This window comes from Eubalaena glacialis, chromosome 6 (genome assembly GCF_028564815.1).
Source record: "Eubalaena glacialis isolate mEubGla1 chromosome 6, mEubGla1.1.hap2.+ XY, whole genome shotgun sequence".
In the NCBI taxonomy this organism is placed as follows: domain Eukaryota; kingdom Metazoa; phylum Chordata; class Mammalia; order Artiodactyla; family Balaenidae; genus Eubalaena; species Eubalaena glacialis.
In genome coordinates, this window is record NC_083721.1 from 56,194,003 (window position 1) to 56,213,188 (window position 19,186).

A 19,186-nucleotide genomic window follows, 5' to 3' on the forward strand; every position below is an offset into this window, starting at 1 on the left:
CATTAAATTAAAGGAGACTTTAGTTTAGTTAAAGGAGACTTTAGTTTTATCTTTAATATTTGAATTTTTATAAGAATGTATTTATATATCAACTGTATAATGAAAAAATATATTTAAAACATTTTAGGATAAACATATATAATTTAAAACTTTCTCACAAAGAGATAGCCACACCTACCTGGCTTTATCAGTGAATTTTCTCAAACATTTAAGAAAGAAATAACAGCAACCTTATATGAATTCTACCAGAGAACAGGAAAAAAAGGGAGAGCAATTGCCAACTTGTTTTATAAGAACTGCATAGCATTACACTAAAACCTGACAAAGTCACTTAAAAAACAAGAAAATTAAAGATTAATATCTTTTGTAAACATAGATATAAAAATCCTCAACAAAATACCAGGAAATAGAATCCAGTAATACACAAAAAGATAATATAACATGATTAAGTTGCATTTATTCCAAAAGGCAAGGTTAGTTTAATACTCAAAAATCAACCATTATATACAGTATTGTAAGCCATATTCTTACTGCTAGACATTAGATCTCCAGAATGTATTCATCTTGCATAATGGAAACTTTGTATCCTTTGATCATCTCTCTCCATTTCCCCTTATCCCCAGCCCCTGGCAACCACCATTCTGCTACATGCTTCTATGAATTTGACTATTTTAGATTCCTCTTATAACAGAGATCATACAATGTTTGTCTTTCTGCATCTGGTTTATTTCACTTAGCATAATGTCTTCTAGCTTCATCCATGTTGTCACAAAAGTCAGGATTTCCTTTATTTTTAAAGCTGAATATTATTCCATGTCTGTATAATATCGCATTGTATGGATATACAATCTTTACTTTATTCATTCATTAATTGATGGACATTGGTGTTGTTTCCACCTTTTGGCTATTATGAGTAATACTGTTATAAACCCACGTATCTGTGGTCAACTGATTTTCAACGAGGGGGCCAAGACCATTCAATGGGAAAAGAATAGTCTTTCCAACAAATAGTCATGAGGTAACTGGATATCCATATTCAGAACAATGAATTTGGACCTGTACGTCACACAAAATATAAAAATTAACGCAAAATGAATCAAAGACCTAAATATAAGAGCTGAAACTAGAAAACTCTTGGGAGGAAAAATGGGTGTAAGTCTTCATGGCTTTGGATTAGACAAGGACTTCTTAATTATGACATCAAAAGCACAAGCAACAAAAGAAAACACAGATAAGTTGAACTTCACTGAAATTAAAAACTTTGGCTCAAAGGGAACCATCAAAAAAGTGAAAAGGTAACCATCAAAAAAGTGAAAAGGTAACCCACAGAAGGGGAAGCAATATTTACAAATCATATAATTGATAATGGGATAGTACCCATTATATATAAACAATTATTATAATGCAAGATGAAAGACAACCCAATTTAAAAATGAGCAAAAGACTTAAACAGACATTTTTTCCAAGGAAGATACACAAATAGTTAACAAGTACTTGAAAAGATACTCAACATCATTAGTCATCAGGGAAGAGTTTTAAAACCACAATGAAATACCACTTTATATCCACTAGGAAGGTGATTTTTTTTGAAAAGGAAAAGGAAATTAACAAGTTTTAACAAAGATGTGGAGAAATTAGAATCCTAAATCCTCTGCTTGTAGGAATGTAAAATGGTATAGCCCCTGTGGAAAACACTTGGTATTTCCTCAGAAAGTTAATAAACTTACCATACAATCCAGCATTTCCACTTGTTGGAATTGCTGCCAAGTACACAAAGACAACTGAAGACATATGTTCATACAAAAACCAGCACCATAAACTTTCACAGCCAGTGACAAACTGTGTCTGCTTTAAGCCTACCTCCTTCTCCCTCCTCAGCTTTTTTCATGCTGCAATTTTCTTTCTCATTTGGGAGTAAAAGTTCTTTTTGTGGAAGAAACACTTTGCTTTTTTATTGAATATATTTAATATATTTTGTTCTAACAAAAATTCATTTATTTGTGTTTTGGTTTTCCCTTGCTATATTGTAAATGATAACATTTATGGCCTGACATACAAACAATACATGTTATTGCATAAAAGTCAACTGCTTGTTAACAAATACATTGATTGTTTAGCAATAAAATGGAGAGAGTAAAAAAAAATCAACCATTATAATCCACTGTAACAAGAGAGAAAAAAAGAGGAGATAAGTCAAATGGTCATCTCAATAGATGCAGGAAAAAAAAACAATCACTTGAAAAAATTTAACATCCATTCATAATAATAACTCAGCAAACTAGTAACCAAAGGAAAGTTCCTTAATCTACCTTATGATATTTGTGAAAGTCATAAAGCTAACATCATCCTTAATGGTAAAGTTGAAATATTGAAAGCTTTCCCCCTGCTAATGCCACTTATATCCAACATAGACTAGGTATTGCAAGCAAGATAAAGGAAATAAAAGGGATAAGCTTGTAAAGAAAGAAATGAGATTGATGTTATTTGCAGATGATATAATTGTATACACAGAAAATGCAAAAGAACCTACAGGCTTACGGTTAGAATAAGTGAATTTAGCAAGTTTGCTGGAGATGTGTACAAATATACACACACAGAGAAATGTATTTTTATATAACAGCAACAAATAAACAGAAAATAAAATCTAAAAGATACCACTGAAACAAATAGACCAATGTAATAGAACAGAATGTCCAGATACAGACCCTCACAAACATGTTCTCTTTTTATGACAAAGCAGAGCACTGGTAAAAGGATAATCTTTTCAATAAACTGGGTCAACTGCATATACATATGAAAACCAAATAAATCTTGAGTTCTACCTCACACCCTCACACTGTACACAAGAATAAATGCTAGATGGACTGTAGATCTCACTGCAAAAGGTGAAACAATACAGCATCAAAAGGAAAACAGGAGAATATGTTCATAACACCGGGGGAAGCAAAGATTCTTAAACATAGATTTAAACAAAGAGTAAACAAAGATTCTTTAAACAAAGATTAAAACATAAATATTAGCCATACTCCACTCCCCGCAAAAGAGGTCATTTTGAGTATATTAAAATTAAGCCGCCTTTATCATAATACACCAATAAGAGTGAAAAGGAAGCTAAAGAGTAGATATTTGTAATACATATATCTGACAAGGGACTCATATCCAGAGTATATAAAGAACTTCTATAAATCAAAAGAAAAAGCAGATAACCCAATAACAAAAGACAAAAGAGAATATCCAATTGCCAAATAAACATATGGAAAGGGGCACAACTTCATCAGTCATCAGGAAAATGCATATTAAAATGACAGTGAGACATCACAACAAACCTACCAGGATGACTAAAATAAAAAAGACTGAAACAATACTAAATGTTGATGAAGACGGGGAGCAACTGGAACTTTCAGACACTGCTAGGAGTATAAATTTGTATAACCACTTTCAAATATGCAGACACTATGACCTAGCAATTTCACTCTCAGCAGAAACTGCAGGAGAAAGGGGTACTTATGTTTCCCAAAAGACACTTCAAGAATTTTCAAATCAGCATTATTTATGTCACAAACTATAAACAACTCACATAAGCCAGATGTGGGCTCCCCTGGAAGGGCACAACCTTGAGTTAGGCAGCTCTGCACTGAAGGAGCAGACAGCTGGAGGTTGTCTGCTGACCGCACTCTCTGTGGCTGGGCGGCAAGTCCTTGTTTGGAAGGGGATCTGGACAATTCATCTCTGTTTTAACCACAGGGAGACAGACTTAGTTATTAAAATGATAACTGTAGCTGCAGTGGTAGAGAGGTAGGGCCAAGGGTGAGCTGCAGTCCCAAAGTGATCAGTCTCAAGATTTCACTGTGGAATACTGATGTTCCTGTGACACATTTATACTCCATCCACAGTCAATGATAAAACTCTCTGGAAATCTGATGGCAGGAAATCAGGTTAAATGAAAGAGGCAGAGAAGACAGCTTGATAGAAGGAGTTGCATATGTCTAAGTTCACTGTAGCAAATATTTTGGGGACAGGTCAATAATTTATCATGCTCTTTGCAAGGATATGAGCAGCGTATTTCCCTCCTCCACCCAGAACACTCCCTTCTCTAATGACGGAACATTATTTGTATTCTCTCCTTTTGCCACTTTGCACAAGTAGTTTTGCCATCTCTTCTTCCAGTTCTAATTGTTAGATTAATTTTCAGCTTCATCACTGCTCACATTTATGTGTGTATTTGTGTGTGTGTACGTGTGAGAGAGAAAGAGAGAGAGAGAGAGACTGTCCATTAAATTAAGTAACTTTTTCATGAGATTACTTTCTTAATGAAAAATGCCCATCAGGTTGCAGGATAGTTGCAGAGTGCGGCTTTCCTGAATTTTTAAATGTGACATTTTTCTTTAATTGTCAGCAGCTTAAAGTCTTCTGTGGTATACACCTTTGTGGTGTGAGAGCATGATTTTTCTTCATAAGTGTTCAAAGAACTAGACATACGACTTAGGAAGAGTTCACTATGTACGTGTGCTGTATGCTGTATGTGTGTATTTGTTGCAGGGGGTGTGGGAATCAGGCTGGAAATATATGTTTCCTCGGGAAAGTTCTTGCTTTCTAGATATTGCTCTTGTAGAGAAAAATAATACGTGTGCATAGAGGGTAAGCAAAGGCTATCATAACAATCACTGGGCTTCTCACACCTGCCTGTAATTGAACTGAAACTGGAGATCCATAATCTCTCCATAAAATACTAACTTGTTAGTAAAATGATTACATTTCTAATGTGTGTTCAGAGATTATCTTTACTGACTACCATCTGTTACTAAGCATTTTCACATGTTGACTCAGACTTATTATTCATGCTTATTCTATCCACACCCCTTTTCTATGGCCACACAAATCTTCTAAGTGAGGTTTTCCAGAATTTAGAAGGCATTACAAGCCTTGAGAAGAGATCTGGCAAGGCAGAGACTGGGGACCTTCTGAGAATGCAGGAACACTCTTAGGCTGACTCACAATGTCATTGTTTCACAGGATGCTGAGGAACCATGGTGGATAGCCGGAAGAGATGACCTCGCCAGTCCCTCTCAACTTTGATAATCTACTAATCAAAACTTTGATCTCATACTGATACTCAAAAAACAAAAACTGAAAAAATGGAGTCATCTCCATATCTGAAGAACTAAGAAACATTAAATCACTACCTTGGCCTAAAGAAACAATCACATATAATGGGATAAAGACTATGGGGGTAACAATTTGTCCAAATATTAAGAAATTTGTAATAAAACACTCTGATAGTGAGAACTGCTCTAATACTGTTGATTGGAAAAATGAGTCAAGGCAATTAAAAAGTGCATTTTATAGGGAGGTCCGTACGATAAATGGTTTCTGCTTCAATTCATATTTTATATTAAGTAAAAGGAAACATGAAATTATACTTTGTAATAATGATATATTTAGGCTAGAAATTTCAATTATAATCAATGTGTATTAACTCAATGCTCTCAATCACAAATGTCTATTTGAGATATACCTACCGTGAGGCATTAGTAACTTTCCTCCTTAGCATTTACATAACATGCAGTCTTTATTGGTTATTTCCTTAAAAATCTACCACTGTTGATGCTCTTTAGTTAGAGATGATGGTAATCTGTAAAGCAAAAACACTTGTTCTCCTATTTCGACTTGTGATAAATGAAACCTTTCCAGATCCAGTTGAAACATTTATCATGCTCAGGGTAAATAGGAAGGACGGCATCATCAACTAACTTTAAACACAGAATATCCTGAATGTTCAACAAGACTGGGACAGAAGCAGCTAAAAATCGTTTCCAGTTGCTTAAGGATGGCTGGGTTTTTCTACACCCCTATGCAGTATTTTCAAATGTATAATTTAAGCATAGTGTTCTTTCCCACAACCCTGTCCATGACCCGCATGCTACAAAGGAAAAAAAAAAAAAATGTTGAACTTGAGAATACAACTTAAAGTCCACCAAATAACACCATATTTTAAAAATAATACAAAAATCCAAAACGGTATTCTGTTTTGTGTAGTCTCCCTTAAAGAAAGCTTGCCTGTAAAAGTCCATCAGTGAATACTTCCCCTCATTCTCTGAGACGACGTGGCAGTTGAGTAATCACACCGGCTGCTCTAAAAATGTATGTGTGTCTAGTTAATTTAGGCAGTTTATTTTGATAGCATTCACCTCTTTTTGATTACAGCAGGTGTTTCAAGGATAAATTTGCTGAAAATTGTATTTTGTTTAAACAACAGCAGCATGTACATTTACGGCCTTACTATATTAAAAAGCATTTACTGTCTGGCAGCAATGGATACAATTACAAACATTTGTGACAGTAATTGGAGCTATTACTCCTGCATGGAGTCTCATGAAGACCAGCTTATTGCCACCTGTATCTACATGTGTTACTGGTAATTGCAAAAGCCGATTTTTAAAAATTTGGTTCCTTATTTTTTAAAAATTGTGTGACTATGTTTCAACAAAAGGTCTGTCTACCAGCACATCTGTAAGAATTATAAATGTGGTTTCTCCGTTATTTAAATAACAGGCAGAATCCCATTTTATGAGGAACATATATGTAAAATGTATTCCTGTATCCTAGCCCACAGAATATATTATACTTTTTTGCTCATGACTGCAAGAAACCTATCAATATAGCCTATCCAGCAACCAAAGTACAAGTCTTGAGAAATGCTCTTTACTCCAAAACTATAAAAATTTATAAATCCCTACAGGTCAGAAATATTTAGAAAGCTAAATTTTATTACACTGCATCCAAACACAGTGATGGCAGAAGGTCAAAGCAAGTTGACCTTCCACTGCTTCGGAATGAAAAAAAATACCCTCCATTGCTTCCAGATATAGATTTGTCTACAAGAGTGAAAAGAGGAAGCCTACCATTGTCCATTTCTGCACGATTTGGCTTCCAATTTCAAGAGACTTAGATCTAATATGGCAATTCTGTGGTCCTCCCAGGTTCATTTAAATGGAATTCCACCTGCTGATTAATGAAGGCCTCTCTATTCCCTCTTAGGTTTTGGCTCTCACAGTGACTAGAGAGCCCAAGAGCTCAAGACTATTGTCATGATTCCCTCCTTAGCAGAAAGACTCTTTCCAAAAGGTTTCCTGCTGTGAATTACCCAAGGCAACACCTGTACGATTTATTTACATTAAAACGAAATCCAATTGCTTAGAGTTGAAATTTTAAGTTTAAGGTTCTTTTTACAACTGCAACCTTCAGAAAATTGGACACTGAAGAACAGGTAAAGATGTAAAAAAGCAGTTCAGTAAAGCAAAGGCTTGAAATAACTAGAAACACATGCTGTAGTACTTCCTAAGCCTTAAATAAAAAATAATCTCTTTATCTAAATTCCTTGTAATGAACCTGAAGATTTACATAATTACTAAATACATTTTGGTGGAATGAAGGGGGTACCTAGCCAACTATCTTTTAAAACAACAAAGCAGGAAACATTCAATTATAATTTGGAAAAAAGTCTATTTAAGTCATTAATCAAAATTCTAATTACAATATCCACAGGGCGTTAAAGCACGATAGAACATTTGTTCATTGCATTAAATACCTAATATTAAATCATTACAATATACAATCTTTTCGGAATAAATACTGCATAACTGAAAAAAAAGGGCCTATGTAAGGTTTAGTTGAAAACTGATTTCACGCTTGCTGCTCTTCTTTATTTCTGGGGAACAGAAATAAATATTATTAATGATTACTTAGTTTCTTTGTAAAAACCCTTGACTTGAAAAAAATCATTCTCCTGATAAAGATTAATAAGACTGATCATTTTAAGAAGACACTTTCCCTCAGTTCAGTGAATGAAGTTGAGAAGCTGAACATACAAATGGACAACAGATAACAGCTAGATCATTACCCAAAATATTTAGAATTCTGACCCACAATCTGTGGCAACTAGTCCAGAAAGCCAAATATAACCTCTGTAGCAACTGACCGAAATGGTCAGGACTTAGTAACTGTCAGCTTCCCCAATTTTTGCTCAAACCGCACTCTCCCGCCCCGCCCCGCATTTCCAATGTAGGACCAATTAGACAAAGCCAAATTTCCTCCCCTAACCAATCACATGAGAGGCCCTGCTTCTAGTTAGCCCACCTCCAAATTTCCAGTCACATCTGAACATACTTGAAGCCTTCCCTTTTTTCCACTACAAGTCTTTCAAATTCTCCTGCGTGCCTTAAGTTCTCTGCCGACGCAAGTGGTGAGGGCTGACTCCCTTGCTATGGTAAGCTCTGAATAGCCTCTGCCTGTTCTCATTTAGGCGGCCTCTGTTTATTTCCACAAAGCCAAATAAAATCTTGCTGTTTTTAATAGTAAAACAGAAACTAAAAAAGATAGAATAAGAAACGGCATTAAGTATTTATTTAGCAATCAAAATTAATCAGAAATACAGAGAGTGAAATCTATATGAATATGCATTCACATTTTCTATTCCCCTAGAAACAGAGGACATGCAGAATTCTTTCGCAGCTCAGCTTCAACCATTTTATTATTCAACTCAGCAACTGTCAACTGATTCACTTAAAAGTTTAAAAAATTACTATTATGGAATTTAAAATATCTCAATCAAGTAGGAAATATTATCCTTCAATAATTATCATAAAGTACCCTGAGGAAGAGCCCCTCACACGGTTAAAAACAGGTAACAGCAGCTACAACCTACAGGCTGGTCTGACTGTACATTCTTGCAGCAATGAGTAAGTATACAAGATTTCTAAATTTCATTTTCTATTTAATCTTCATTTCTGCTTCTTGCTCTCCATGTTTTCTCTTTCAGCTGGATTTCCACATTCAACAACCACTTGTTCTCTAAAATGACCCACTGGCCGATCCATTTCTTGCTATTGGTCTGTGTTCTCAGATCTTCTGGTCCTTAGGCTTGCCCATGCCCTAAGCATCACCTCTTGCAGGACAATGCCCTGTCATTTCTCCACCCAGATCCTAGAGCTCCTGGTTTGACCCCAGCCTGCCTAGCTTGGCCAAGCCATCTCCCTACCACGCACTCAGCTGGAGATTGACGGTAACCTTCTAGCACTACAGACAGCCATCTAAAGTTATGGTTTATAATTTTTAAGGATATGTGGAAATGCTCATGATGAAATGATATGTTAAAAAAGAGGTAAAATCTCAACACCATACATAACAGCACACAGAAATAGTGGTCAACATATATTAAGTGATTCTTCTGGCACCATTCTAAGTGCTTTAGATATGTTAATTCATTTAATACTTTTAATAACTTTGTTGAGGTAGGCTTTATAATGAATTCCATTTTACAGATGAGGAAACTGAGGCACAGAGTGGTTGAGTAACCTACCCACAGGCTCCAACCGCTAATAAGTGTTAGACACAAGATGAGTACTCAAGTGTCCTGAGTTTAGAATTTGTGCTTTTCACCAGTATGCTATATTGTCACTAACTGAATAGGTAAGAGCCTGGGTTGGAGGTTCAAATATCATATCTGTCACTTACTAGGCAGAGGCAAATAACTTCTCTGTGTTTCAGTTTCCTAATCTGTAGTAAAAGGTACCTGCATATCATAGGGCAGTGGAAAGGATTAAATGAGTCAACGTATGTAAAGTGCTAAGAACAGCACTTGGCACAATGCAAACACTTAGTAAATATCATTTATTATTATTATTTTCATCATATCATATATACCTTTACTAAGGAAAAAATTAGAAAGATTTACCAAAGTGATACTTATATGAATCCAAGTACACCCTAGGTAAAAATATAAGGCTGATTGTTATCAATATTCCCTTAAATGATGGAAGCATTAGGGCAGAAATTTTGTAAATTCTTCCTGAATACTGATACAGACACAAACATAAGAGGGCTATCATAGAATACAATAATATTACAAAACAATATTGTAACATAACAATAATTAACATTTATTAGGCAGTACCTATGTGTCAGACACTGTTCTTGTTGCTTTACAACAACTCCATGAGGTAAGGAATATAATTAGTCCCATTTTACAGATGAGGAAAGGAGGAACAGAGAGCTATAGTAGCTTGCCCTAGATCACACAGCTAGTAAGTGGTAGAAATATGAATTTTGGGTGTCAAGGGAAGGTGTGTGAGATAGGCTCCATCTTCTCTGGGTCTTTATAGCTACCAAAGTTCTACTAAGTTTCTGAAACTTTGGGTCAATAAATCAGGATTTGATGGTGGGACTAAATGTGTGATCCCTAGCTTCTAATTCACAGTACACTGCCTGCCTCCTCTCCCCTTGAAATATTACTTCTGTATTATTTTTATAATTAACAACAAAATTGTGTTTTAAAAAGACTCAGAGATTAGGATAATTCTTGACCAGTCACAGATTTAAGTCTAGTGAGTATAATCACAGATGTTTGCTCTTAGTTTTAAATTCCACCAGAGTAGTTATATAACACTTGTGGGCACTACTATGGGGTCTAATAAAGAACAATAAAAAGAAAGGATAAAAACACAGCAGAAAAGGAAAGAGTTAGAGAAATAAAGAGTAAAGAAAAGAAAGGAAAGAACAAAAAGTCCAGGATGTATTATACTCGTAGACGATTTTATTAGGTGGCACCGACGTCCACTCTAGTTTAGGTGTCCTCAGACTGCCCTTCTAAGGAATTGATGCCTGAGCCTTACTCACTTGGTCAGAACTGAGGCATTAACTAGGGTTGGCTAATGACCTGGTTAATGACCCAGGATTTGGCTGAATTTATCGACTCTCTTGGCGCAACTTCTGACTGTGTCTTCAGATACATTATTCCAAATTGAGGCAGATCTGAGATGGGTATATAGCTACTCTAGAAGTAATCACCAGGAGCATTCTCTATACCCAGCTCTAAAAAGGGAACTGCTAATATAGTCCATTCAAGCCAGCATATGACAAAAATCCTTTATCTTCAGTTGTGGAATGTATTATTTGTAGTTTTGGCAACATACTTATTTTCCCAATTGTAATTTGTTTAAGCTAATATTAAAATTTATTTGCATTCTTTGAGAACTGGTAATAGTAACAAGTAGTGCCAGAAACAAGGATAAGCTAGCCTAGCAATAAAAACCTGATTACATTATGAAGAATATACAAAATAAAATACTGGTGTATGACAGGATCTCATCAAGCATACAGACTATAATATATGCAAAAAGAACGGAAAAGAAGATTTACTTTTTTTTATAATACACTGCTGGGAAGCATACAAGGACTAAAATGAACCTGTGAGGAAAAAAAAGCAAAACATTTGATCCGGTGCCAAATAAATATGGGACTTTTTTTTACTTCTAACACAAGGTAATTTTAAAGAAATTTATAATGGTTTTAAATAATGCTGACCCTATATTACTTATCTCCTACATCTCTATGCTACTTAAAAATTAATGTAACAGTTATCAGTAAAACACATTGATCTGAAAATAATTAATTCCTTTTCTTCCCCCTCAAACATGAAGTTGAAATCTTGAAAGGTCCTAAATGGCCTGTGGTGAGTGAGAGGTTATTGTTTTGTCCAAAAGTAAAAGAGAGGGTTTGGTTTTGCTAGAGTTAGGAGTTGAGGAAGAATGGGATCTACCATGATTCTGGTGCCAACCCTTCCTGATTAAGGAGGATAATGAGTCCGTGAGAAACCACATATATAACCAGATTACTTTATTTCTGAGACATGAAAAACATTTCTCTATTCATTAGCCCCTTATTTTCTCAAATCAACGTATAATTTTATTTTTCTTAAGTAAGCTGAATAAAGAATTGACCCTAAAGCTGTAATTCCCATTTGCTACAGCTGAAATACTTAGGAGAAAGAAGGGTTTACGAAACACTGGACACAAGGACCAAATTATCTAGAGAAGAATTCTGAAAAAGCAATCAAATAGGACTTTATGTCAGTATTTTTACCACAAAAATCTAAACTCAAAATGACATACACATATTCGAAAAAATACCAACCCCCCCCCCCAAAACTTTATCTGACATTTTCGAATGTTGCCTGTAACACGGACTGTATAATTAATGACACAGTATATCCTCATAAGATCAAGGCTGGTAATGAATGGCATGAGACTAAGAGTCCAACTCCGAATTAGTTAATTCTTCCCCAAATCAGGAGAACATTGATTCTTTACGAATCCAGGATTTTGACTACTGCAGTATTGGTTTATAAAACTGTACAGGTTAGCAGTTACATTTATATTCTCTCTTTCTTTATTCAGTTACTTCTATTATGTGGAGATCAATGACAGTTCTTAAAAAAAACACACTCGTGTGATCCTATTAGATTTTAAGTGAGATGTTTGATTTCAAGAGTTTACTTACCTTGAAAGTAAACAAATTAAACTTGCTTCCTCATGGGACTAAGATGTACTTGAGAGTTCCCAACTACACAATTATTTTAACATGTTGTTCTAACTACAGTCACAATAATAGTGATGTTTAATTGTATGAAGAAAATTTGTTCTGACAAAACTAAAGAATCAGAAATTACATTTTCACAAAAAAATTACATTTTTGAAAATTATGACTTCCAGCAGAGATCAAATCAGGAAAGAAATTCTTATTAATATGTATTTACATATAAGAGATACATAAACAGAGAATTTACCCCCAATGTACTCAAACAATAGCTGTCCTCCATAATGATTGGGTAAATATATGGTAAACAGGCTGTAGGATTTGCCCACTTACTCTAGATAAAGCTTGTTCCACAGCTGTTCACGGTCCAAGAAGACCTCTGTTGTCCTTATCTTATTTTAGGACTGCCCTAGGAGTCTAGGCTACTTCTTACCTTCTCTAGGATACAGTTCTACATGCCCAAATCCAGGCAATCGAAGTATGAATTAGCTTCCAAGGCACTGAAAACAGCAATCTTTGTATGGCTGCTACTTTGGGGGAGCAGACATACAACCACATTTGTAGAGTGACAAGTTTCCCTAGAACCTTGTTCCATAATGCTGGGGCTTGTCTCTAGCCTCCAAGGATAAAAATCCTTTAATTTTTTTACCTAGATGTCTCTCTAGCCCCTTTTATAGAGATTATTATAATACTAATGAGAGTAGTACTGTCTAGTCACCTATTAGCTTGTTCTGAAGTTCTTACTCATAAATTGTAGGTAAAAAGGAAGCAGAAACTTGATTAAATGGGCCAGTTCATCTGGCCTAATCCCCAAATCTTTATTGCATATGATTTCTTGATTATTTTCTTAATATTTAACTTTTAATCATGTGTACTGAGTAGATTATGTAAGGTAGCTTCCAGGACGTCTTCTGTTTTGCCAACCAGCAGAGTTCTAAACCATTTTTTAACTCTACTCAGTTAGTATACAGTCATAGAATTCCAATTTCATTCACTATTCACCTAAACAAAATATGATTGCCAAGAAAATATATCAAAATGTATTGAGAAAATACGCCTTAATCCCAGGGAAATATGATGTGTTCCAAATCATTTTAAAGATACACTCCTTGCTTTGTGGGCCATATTACATTATTTACTCATTCAACAACAATTTATTAAATCTCTATTACAATAAAACATTGGAAACTGAATCCCTTCTTAAATCATTTTTGTAACTGGGAGTTCCCTTGACCCTGAAATGGCCTTATAAAAATGTATCTGAACAAAATGTGTTCTCTCTTCTATACCTTATTGTCAGTCCTGATCGTGACTTTCAGTTGTGGTAGTACACGTTCCACTTCTAGACTCCATTCTGCAGCATCTGTTGTGGATTCCAAAATATCTTCTTGTTTGGCAGACTCGTTCATATCCTAAGAAAGGAAAGATATCACAGGATTGAGAGTTTATAAAAAGAAATGGTAAAATTTTGAGGCATTTTAGCAGCACTGCACAATTTATATCAAGCATGGTAGTATTAAAATTACAGCGGCAGAAGAAATTTTTTTCTGTCCTCCTATCCATGTTGAAAGAAAATAATGCACCAACCTGGTAGAATAGAAAAGTTAGTATTTATAAAAGAAGCAAATATGTGATTTAACTATTTTTACAAAGAATAATTTTTTTGAGATATCAGAGTGAACTCAATGGGAATACTGTCAAATGAATAAGCCATTTAGGTATGTTAATTGGTAATGGTACAAAAGATACAAACACTCACATGTTTGGTAAGAAAACATTGTCTTAGTTTGAATTCACTGTACTGAAATACAAACCCAAAATCTGAAAGACAAAAAAGATAAGATCCCAGAAGTAAAGGGCACATTGTTTACAAATTTTGTATTTATAAGGTGATATTTGGTTAGGTCAAACCATAATATAGCTTAAAAATGTGATTTAATGCAGACCTATTTGAACTCAAATAGTGTAGGGGTCGACTTTCTGCATTTGTTTTCTGCTGTTGAGTAATAAGCTCAATTCAGGCCTGTTTTTGAATCAGAAAAGGAAAAATTTTTTTTTCCATTTTCTCAGCCCTCCACATTTCGGCATTAAGTATGTATGATTCTGAAAACATAAAGAATGTAAAAATTAATGATTTAAAGATAAAGTTTAATGCATTAATTTTGGTAGTATTTCTCCTTTTATGCTCCCTTGAAAAATTATTTAAAAAGTAAGAAAAATATAAAAATTTATTAATATAGAAAAAAAGAAACCTGAGAGATACAAACAGCCAAATACAATGTATAAACCTTACATGGATTCTAACTTAAACAATCTATAAAAAGATGTTTTTGAGACAATCAGGGAAATTTGAATGTCGAAGAGTATTAGATGATATTAAGGAATTATTATTAATTTTATAGGTATGACAATGGCATGGTGGATATGTTAAAAAAAAAAAGGCCTTATAAATCAGAGATAAATGTTGAAATATTTACAGGTGAATTTACATAATGTCTGAAATTTACTTTAAAATACTATGGGGCAAAGAGAAAAGGAGGGAGGGGCTTTAGAGGAAACACGATCAACCAAACGTTAACTGTTAAACCAGGTACTGTTGCATAAGGGTTCATTATCTCATTCTAATTCTGTATATGTTTGCAATTTCCCATAATACAACATTTAAAAATAAAAGATATATAAACAACCTCATGGTGAAATTACATTCTCAGTGTGAATTTATGTCACTAAAAGATATTTCTTGTCCAGTATAACACTAAGCACAAGAATTACCTTATATTGGGACTTAATTTTGGGGGGAGCTTGAGGTCTTTAGCGGCTTTGAACTGACTCCTGACTGAGTCTCTAGGGCACTGCTGATGTGAGAAAGCCTTTCTCTCTCTCCTACCTCCCAGCTCATATTAGCAAGTTCTAAACAGACTCAGAGCCTTAAAAGGAGCATATATTGCTTTTTGTTCAGAAATTCAGGGGGTTATACAGTTCTAACCACGCAATTAGAGAATGGGTAACTAATATATGCTTTTACATTTCACAATATGTGGTCTGAATTTATTCAGTTAGTATAAAAGATACAAGCATTAATTTAAGAAAAGTAAAATGTGGAAACTCCAAGTGAAAAATGTCCAAGATTCTATTTTAAACATTAAAGTACTCATTTAAATATAGAAACATTGTATTATTTTGAGTACCTAATATAATGCTATAGACCTATATAAACTGAATCCAAGGTAGCACAATAGCATCATAGCTGGGGACGGGTGGCAGTATTCACAAAGCAGACATGTGTGAAGTTACATAAGAATGTATGTGATGGCATGAGAAGAGATACTGGGTCTCCCAGTGGAAACCTAAAGCCACAGGGAAAATTCTCAGTCATGAAACTCCACACTGACATTCATTAATATTCATATACTTGCACACTCACTGGCACATCCCAGTACCCATCCCTGGCTCTAGGAGGCCCAATTCTGACCGGCTCATTTTCTATAAAAAACCGGGTAGACTTATGAGGATGACAGTGGGGGTGGGAGGATGTACACACTACCAGTGGGATGTGAGCCCTGACATTTGGAGCGTGTGTATGATATATACACAAGCTTGCTCCTTCCAGGGTTATGAGCCCCACATCCCAATCCCACAGAGCCAGACTGAGTCGAAAAGGGGCACGTCCTCTTAAGCAGCAGTTCTGTATGATTCTTAATAGAACGTAGGTGTTCTGGTCACTGATTTAAAAATAAGTTTGACTTACAGAACCACTGTTTGGGTGAATTGAAACTGGTGCTACTGATTAAATCCTTGAGCCACTCTTCCCCAACCCCATCATCCCCTCCATCCCATTCCTCCTTCTTCCCTTCCTTACAGGAGGGTGGAGTCCAGAATCACCAAACAAAGCCAGAGAGGGTACCCATCCACATTCCCACCTTCTTCAGGCCTGAACATCGGATTGTTCAAGCTGGGCATAACATACTTAAAATTTTTACTCAAGGAAGGGCACATCGTTCTAATTTTCACAAAGGCAAATGGGTTAGCATTGGCTCTGTTTGAATCGGACTCAGAATCTAAGAGTTAGTAGAGTACATGGAGATCAAACACCACATGAAGACAGCCCCGTGCATAAGCTATCATACTATTTGGTTTTATATTGGGCCCTTCAGTAAGTTGCATTTACCCTTCTTAGCTTATTATTTGGTTCCCTCTGGCAGTAATTTGCCAATTCCTACTCCCAATGTCCTGAAATGATTTAATGTAGCAGCTCAAAAATTTTCACTCATTCCTAGGCTATAGTTAATATACTGGGGGAAATGGCCTAGTTACTAAATGAAGAAAGGGCAAAAAAAGAGAACATTAGGCTTGGTAGAGCAGCATTAACTTATTCAAACTATACAGTCTCTTCCTACTTCCATCTTTGCACATCTATTTCATAACCTTGTTCCTCACTCAGAATTTCCTAATGCCTAATAAGTGGATACATTAACTGAGCAAGCCCTACATATGAAGTATAAATCATTTTAACCACGCCTTGGTTACCATACTTTGAGAAAACCTTTCCTTTCCGATTGTTTCTCTAATAACAAATGGTATTTTATGTGGAGCTATTAGTTAAAGAGAAATAAACTGCTGTTTCCATTTAATCAAAATTTTACATCATCATGACAAAGTCCCTCTCTGAAACAACATTAACTAAGATAAAGCATGGCTCCTGGGAAATTGCACTTTCCAGTTAATGCTGCTGAAGAAACAATTAGAAGCTCAATAAGACACAGGTTATCCCGAAGTCTCATTTATAATTAATTAATTTACCAATAAGCCATTTGTTAAGCTCCTACAACATTCAAGGTAAGAATCCAGGCACTGTGCTTGGTATGGAGAGATAAAAGGATTTAATCCTTGCCTGCAAAGAGTTTACAGCCTATTAGGAAGAGTCTGAGGCTAGTTAATGGGGGTAATAATTGGTCCTAAGAAAAATAAACTGATGAGAACTGACCCTAAGACTGCCAAAGGGAGAGTTGAAGAGAACAGTCTAAGGCATCCCCTAACGTAACCTTGAGGCAAACCATCCAGGGTCAGTACAAGGATCGAAGGTGCAAGGTTGGCGCTCCGGGCTGCTCCCTCCCCGGGTGCCCCTGCCTCCCTACCTCCCTCCCGGAATGACTAAGGGCAGAGGAGCCCCACCCCCCAACCCCCCAACCCCCCAACCCCCCCGCCGCCCAGAATGGAGCCCGCGATTATGCGGAGCTGGAACTCCTGGCTCAGGGTCTCTTCCCTCCACTGCCGCTGAGCCGCCCCAGAGCCCAGTGGGAGGGTGGAGCGACCCCCAACCCCGACCCCGCCCACGGCCGCAGCGCCGCCAGCTCTGGAGGGGCCCCTCCGGCCGAAGCCGTGACCTTCCTGGGGACCGCGGGCCAGGAAATCAAATTATCAGTGCCCAAAGGAGACTGACCAGAGGCCCAAGAACACAGGAAATATCAAAGTCATCACACAAACATCAGCCCCACAGAACCCCTAAAGCCCAGATCCTGAAGAAGCAAAAGGGGAGACAAACTGCCTCAAAAGGGATGTTAGTCATGTATACTCCCTGTAAGAGTACAGCAAAGGGCTTGTTTCCACTGATGATGACAAGAGATGCTACAAAGGCACTTTAAGTTTTCAATATAATGGAAATAAAAACTATTATACTGGCATTGTAATTTATTTTCCCCAGGCCATCATTGAGGTTGGGTGCCTCTTCATATGTAAAATGATCATTTTTATTTCTTCGTCAGTGAAATTTAATTTCATAGGCTCCAAATATTTTTATTTGGTCACTTCTATTTTTTCTTTTGATTGAGAGGCAATTCAAATATACTTTATATTTGTGGTGTCTTCTCCCACAGCATCCTTCCAAGCTAATTACTGCCCACACGGTCACTAAAAAATTTGTCAAGGAACTTGTTTTCACAGGTCATCCACCACTCAAGACACTTGATGTGAGGGCCACCTGCCTTGCACAGCCTTATATCAAGAGCTCTGTATGGAGCTCTTTGCTCTCAACTTGTGGACCAGATAAAGGACAGGATGACGATATCATTATTTCCTCACAACCTGCACCCAAGCACATTGGTCAATGCTCAAACATCATTGCCAAGCTGACAGACAACACGCCTGGGATCTTCTCCTATGATTTTCCCCAGCTTGCCACCAAGACATTTGATCTGAACCATGTCACCATCACCTTAATCCTGAGAAGTTTGTTTCTAAAATGAACCTGAGGGACTTCCCTGGTGGTGCAGTGGTTAAGAATCCGCCTGCCAATGCAGGGGACACGGGTTGGAGCCCTGGTCCGGGAAGATCCCACATGCCCTAGAGCAACTAAGCCCGTGTGGCACAACTACTGAGCCTGCGCTCTACAGCCTGCGAGCCACAACTACTGAGCCCGCGTGCCACAACTACTGAAGCCCACACGCCTAGAGCCCATGCTCCGCAACAAGAGAAGACGCCGCAATGAGAAGCCCGCGTACCGCAACGAAGAGTAGCCCCTCCTCGCTGCAACTAGAGAAAGCCCACGTGCAGCAACGAAGACCCAATGCAGCCAAAAATAAATAAAATAAATTTAAAAAAATAATAAAATGAACCTGAAATACAAAAAAACCCAAAAACAAACAAAAAAAAACCATGCAATGTTACTAGCCTGCTCAGAATCCTGTTCCAGAAAGTAGTCTCCCCTTCTTCCCAGGTAATATTAATGGGATGGTTAAGCATCTGAAGAAATACTGTGTTCTCTGTGTGTGTGTGTATTTATACACACACACACAAACACACATAAATATACATAGTT

General features: G+C 36.5%; 1 protein-coding gene across 1 annotated transcript in view; it reads right to left on the reverse strand.

Annotated features, from left to right (window-relative positions):
• IFT57 (intraflagellar transport 57) overlaps positions 1-19,186 on the reverse strand; it is a 79,876-nt gene that overhangs the window by 17,767 nt on the left and 42,923 nt on the right. Inside the window, exon 6 of the mRNA XM_061193049.1 lies at positions 13,662-13,784. Coding sequence (XP_061049032.1) covers positions 13,662-13,784 — 123 coding nt within the window. The remainder of the gene's footprint in view (positions 1-13,661; positions 13,785-19,186) is intronic.